General features: G+C 33.1%; 1 protein-coding gene across 1 annotated transcript in view; it reads right to left on the bottom strand.

Moving 5' to 3' along the window:
• Positions 1–280: 280 nt before the first annotated feature.
• The window catches only part of LOC129745506 (serum response factor homolog), a 62772-nt gene continuing 57052 nt past the window's right edge, over positions 281–6000 (bottom strand). The window contains exon 2 of the mRNA XM_055738610.1: positions 281–2869. Coding sequence (XP_055594585.1) covers positions 2387–2869 — 483 coding nt within the window. The 3' untranslated portion in view covers positions 281–2386. The remainder of the gene's footprint in view (positions 2870–6000) is intronic.

Raw genomic sequence — 6000 nt, 5'->3', positions numbered from 1 at the left:
CTCGTGATGTAATTCAAGTGTGCATGTTTTTCAGACAACCAATTGATTCAGCGACAACACTTCAGTTTACCGTTATTCAAAGACTTAGAAAAAAAATCCGTAAAAACATGCTTCGAAAAGAAGACTGTAGATCAGCTACGGCATGCTAAAAAAAAAAGAAAGCTGAAGTTAAGAGCACAAAAGGATATAATGTTTTGATTTTTTTTTTTTTAAGATTATGACCTCAAAAAATGTAAATAAAAGTGATGTAAACCGTACATTTCAATCAATAAATCGTCAACATTGTTCAGGTCAAACCAGATAAAATTTGAAAAGAGGATTGAAAAGTTTACATTATTTGGCAAATTGTTTTTTTTTTAGATTTTCAAAAAACATAATACAGAATTTAAGACGAAATATCGAAGGTAGCTGGTTTTCCAACTTTTTATCAATTTGCAATTTCTCAAATTTTCTTGTTCTTAAATTCAACATTGCACTGGATTTTGAGCATATTAACGCAAGATTTCCGTAAAAAAAATTATATTTACCAGAAAAATTATTTCATGCCGATTCTAGTTGTCTTAAATAAAACTTACGCTGCGGTATTTTACAAAAACTCTAACTTCAGCTTTCTTGGGCACTAAATGAATTTATTTTTGAGAATTCCGTAGCTGATCTACAGTCTCTTTCCGAAGCATGTTTTTTTTCGGATTTTTTATTTCTTAAACTTTTAATAACGGAAAACTGAAGTGTTTGTACTGAATATTGTATGAGGAACAACATATATGAGTTACATTACGAAGTATCCACAACTTCAAATTTTGTAAAAATAGATCGAGAAACAAGACAAATATCGAATTTTTACGCGATGATTGTCAAATTAGGGAGTTTTTTCCTGGGCTTTCAGGATGCGTCCATAAAAAAAGATGTAAAATTAAAGATTTCAAGAATTGATTGAAGAATTTGTTTCATTTGGATTCATCAGAATAAAGTTACAAGCCGCCCAACTTCCAATAATGTCAAATGTATACTCAAAAGCGGATTAGAGTAAAGAGACGAATCCACACAAAATAATTTTTACTTTCACAATTGCTCATAAATTTGATTGACAGTGTCAATGATGTCATAAAAAGCCTCATTAATAAAAGTTTTTTTTTTTCGAACAAACAAATTTTCAGTTTTGCTGTATTGTTGCAACAAAATTCAATAAAATTTAAAGTTTCTTAGCAAGTGATCGCTCGTAAGTCAACGATGGATATTCGTTGTACTTTCTTGTTTCTTTCTTCAAGTAGACAGTAAATATTGGCTCAAGGTTGTTACAACAACAAAATTTTATCTTCCGTCATCTTTAACAGTTTTCATTCGTTAATTGCGTAGCGCTTCGGATGGGATTTTGGTTTGCGGAGGATTATTGAATAAGTAAAAAAAGGTACAAGTGTTGTACCGTACCTACTTTTATGTGTGGTGACGGCTAATTGATGGTAATCAAATAACAATCTTCGATGTAGGTTCCGAAAGTTCCTTTTTTACTGTCCAAAGATTGGCAAAAAAGCGAAAATATTAAAGCTTTAAATGAAACCGGAAGTTTAAATAATTTTCCATTCAAAAACTTGTTTTAGTTTATGTATGATTTGAGCACTTCTCATAACTGGATTCTATGTTATTGATTTAAAACTTTATGTTTGTTTTGCATACAACTTCGAATTAAATTGTCTGTTCATCTGACGAAGATTCCTGAATAGTTTAACTATTCCTATTATTCTATAAAGCTTGATGTGCAATTGTAATCACCCCTTCGCAATCTTGTATTGTACGTTCTCATTTTTCGTAATTTCATAACTAAATAGGGTTTTTCTAGAGTTTTTACCAAATTTCAAATAAAATTGACTTTTTAAAAGTAACAGAAAAAGCAGAAAAATTTAATGATTTACTTGATTCTTTCCTCCACAAAGTTATTGTTCGACCCTTTAACTTTGTATGATCTGTATGCATTTGTTAATAGATCATTGACCAATTACTAAATAATTTTTTTAATAATGCTACGCTCTGATCAAGTCTAGATCAGAAAAAAAAAGATTTACTCTCTGAACCAGAGTTTACGCGCTAAACCTCTAAGCTTTTATACGTGTTTCTTCAGAAGTCTTTGGAATGGACACCGAATTCATCAGCTGTTCCGAATGAAGCCAGCCGTGTGGGTACGCTTATATTAATTATCATAACAATAAAGAAGAAAAAAAAACGCGCGCCTCACAAGTGACCCGCGAAACGAAGCTGTCTCGCGTCTTCTCGAATTAAAATTTCAACATCTTAAATTAATATTACAAAACAAAAACTTCTAATGATGCCCACTCGAAGGGAGAGATACAGTAAAGCAAAAGCAGAATTCCCGCGAAACTTAAAAACGAAACTACCGCTGCGCATGGGCGTGCGTCATGTGGGCAGTGTGGGAGTGATGCGGGATGTGTGAATGGTGCGAATGGCCCGAATGAGGCGGGTAGCTTTGCGCATGGGACAGTGGCGATCCCTGGGTCGGGTAGGGTTGCTGCATCAGGCTCTGATCCAGGCCGTAGTGCCCGGCCTGGGGATGCGCAGCCAGATGAGCATGCCCGTGGTGCCCGTGCCCATAGACTAGCTGTCTTACTTTTGAATCTTCGTCCCCGATGTTGTAGCTGAGTTCCGTTTCCTCGAACCCGGTCGCAGACATCCGCTGATCTCCGGTCGGCCCATTGGGCGGATCCGGCGAGTTCAGGCAGGTCTGGATCAGGGCTTTACCCGCTTCCGATGTGATCATCGGTTGCAGCTTCCGCGTTGCGAACGTGTACACGTGACCGGTCTCGGAGGCCACCAGCAGCATCACCTGGGTACCGGTCAGAGTCGATAACTCGTAGGCCTGGAAAGGAAGAAAGAGGATGAAACAAATTAGTTATGATTCAGGAGCATTAGATTTGAAACAAAATTCATTGATTGAGGATCTTCCAAAGGTTTTACAAAATTATTTTTTTTTTATTTATAGACCTCTGGTAGACGATATAGTTCAACAGTATTTTTTTCAAAAACGTCGTTTCAACCGAAGAAAATTTAATCACAAGCAGTCTTACTATCTGATGGTTAAATTATCCAGTATATGAAGAAAGACTCACTTGAAAACAACAAAACCGATCAATTTAAAATTAGGTGTATAAGAGTGTTTGGGGTCGGAGATGGTTTCTAAAATTCTCTGCTCCTAAAAATAACTGCTACGACTTAAAGGAGGGGGGGCTTCCATACAAAATCAATTAAAAATATGACACGTGAATTGTACAATTCGAAAAATTTCCGGAAACTACTGAACCGATCAACGTGAAGTTTTGTGTATAGCCGTTTTCAAGACCGAAAATGGTTTCTATAATACTCCAATACAGGGCCGTAGGAAAAACTGGCTCATGGGGGGGGTTTTTGGTGACAAAATTGTTCCTAAAACATTTTTGCTTGAACAATGCACACATAAGGAATAGTTTAAAAAAATTAGAATTTTTTTTTAGGTTTGAGTTTTTTACATTCAAAGTAAGGAATTGATTCTTATTTTCGAAAACAAGTTCTAGAAGTTGCTGATTTGCCAAGAAGTTAAAATTAGGGATTTGAAGATTCATTTCAAGAAAAAAAATTTATATTTACTTAAATTAGAAAGTAGTAAGCTAATTCTTTTCGAGTATGATCATTTGAGGCATTGGTAAAAAATTATCAAATATTTAGAAATAAAAGTAAGAGATTAAGTTTGCGGTTTGAATCAGATTTATTTTCTTCTTGATCAAAATGAAAGATTTTAGTTTGAACCTTTTTAAAGAAAAATCTGCAAATATGTTACAATACAAGTTCTTTGGCCTCATTAAATTACCATTGATAATTTATTTCGTGATTATAATCCTGTGAAATAAAAAATCCAAAATTGTATTTTTATTTTATGATATCTTCTGGTTTGTTTTCAAAATTGACTCTGATTTAATATAATTTTTTTATTTTGAATCCATAATTAAAATTTTGAAACGGCGATCGCCTGTAATTTGAATCCTCAATGAAATGCTCACATTAATATTGTAATTTTGATTTTAAAACTTAACTTCGAGTTAAATCTGACTTTTTAATTTTGATTACGAATCTGAGTACTGCCTTTTAAACATGAGTTCGAAATCTAGATTGCGAATTTGAAAAAGGTTTTTGAAATTTAAACTCTAAATAATAATTGTCACCAATTATGAGCCAAAAAGCGAAAATTTTGTTCAGAATTTTCAACCAGATTTTTTTTTTTAATTCTAAATTTTTGACTTTAAATGAGAATTCTTTCTTCAGTTATTTATTCGAAATTGCACTTGTGAATCTGAATGAAAATTGCGAATGATGCCTGTTTGAGATTTTTCAATTATGGATCATCATTATGAAACTTTCTTTAGTTGGAATTCTGCATAAGAAATAAAGTAAAAATTTCAAATCTCAAAAATGATTTGTAATTTTAAATACTTTCTCTTAATATTCCGAAATGATGAGTTTCGAATATAGAAGTATGAAATCCAAAATCGAGATTCGAATCAGGATTTTTGCGCAATGATGATCCAAACTGAAGTTCAGTAATAATAAACCGGATACAGAATCCGAACTCTCATCACATACATTGAGTTTTAATTTAAATTATTTTTCCGCTAGTATCCGGGTCGTGCAAATCCAGAATATTTTTGCCAATATCCGCCAATATCAAAATTTTTAATCAAAGATCATGAAGAAAAACACTTAACTTTTGTTTATCGAAATACATCAGTCTATTTCAAATCACATATTGAGCTTTCAAAAAACGTTCATATAATTTTGTTAAAATTTACTCAAAAACTCAAGATGCAAAATACATAATTTTCTTGACTTTATTTTAATTTTTTGTTTTATTTTGCAAATCAAGTGTAAAAAATCCGGCGAAATCTGAGTGATTTGGCAAGTTTAGTCTTATCCCATTTGAATAGGATATTCGGGATGAAATTTCTATCAACAAGTTAGAAATTTTCAGAAAAACTGAAGTAGAATGATTGACCTGGGAGAGAACTTTTAGGTTTTGTCTTTATTTCTGAACAGATATTGTTACTCTTGTATAATTTTAGTCGATCATCAAAATATTATTGGGAATTCGTAATTTTGAGTATAGAGAAGAACATATTGCTTGACATTTTTGGACCCTCATGGGGGGGGTTTAACCCCCAAAACCCCCCCCCCCCCCCCCGTTCCTACGGCCATGCTCCAATACATCTAAATTTAGGGAGAGGAGGGGTTATTCCCATACAAATTTGATAAAAATATACAATACAAACAATGTTTCGAAACTACTGAATCGACCAACGTGAAATTTGAAGTGTAAGTATCCGTCACATCCGTCACGACCAGCAATGGTTTCTATATTATTTTTAAACCCCTCCAAATGAAGGGGGGGTCCCCCATAGAAAATAAATAAAAATATAACATATTTAAACAATTTCAAACTACTGAACCGATCAACTGGAAATTTGCCTTGCAGCCATTTTGAGATTGGGAATGGTTTCTATAATACTTAAATTTCAAAACCATCAACATCCAAAAATCGGGAGTTCCCATAACAAAATTAATAAAAATATGATGAAATTCTCGCTGGAATTTTTCATAAAAATTGTTAAACGCTAGCGTTTGCACATAATTGACAAAGATTTATTGATTTGACAAATATTTTTTTACAAAATTAGAAGATACCCAAGCACCAAAAGTCACAAATTTACTTGAATGATGGTATTAAAAGTTACCTATTGGCTGACAAAGAGAATCAACTGCCCAATTCCCTTTAGTGAACTTTATGTACTCATTAATGAACTTGAAAGTTGCAAAAGTGATTTATACGTACGTTTACGGGACTAAAGTCACATAAAGAGCACAAAAGTGCTCAAAACGGGAATTGGTAAGTCACAAAAAGTGCATTGAGGTACTTTCAAAATCAAATCACCACTTTGAGTTTTAGTTTCTTTTAGAACAACATCT

The sequence above is a fragment of the Uranotaenia lowii genome, chromosome 2 (genome assembly GCF_029784155.1).
Source record: "Uranotaenia lowii strain MFRU-FL chromosome 2, ASM2978415v1, whole genome shotgun sequence".
NCBI classification, from domain to species: Eukaryota; Metazoa; Arthropoda; class Insecta; order Diptera; family Culicidae; genus Uranotaenia; species Uranotaenia lowii.
Note: the sequence above shows the minus strand (reverse complement) of the source record. Positions and strands in the feature narration are given on the sequence as shown.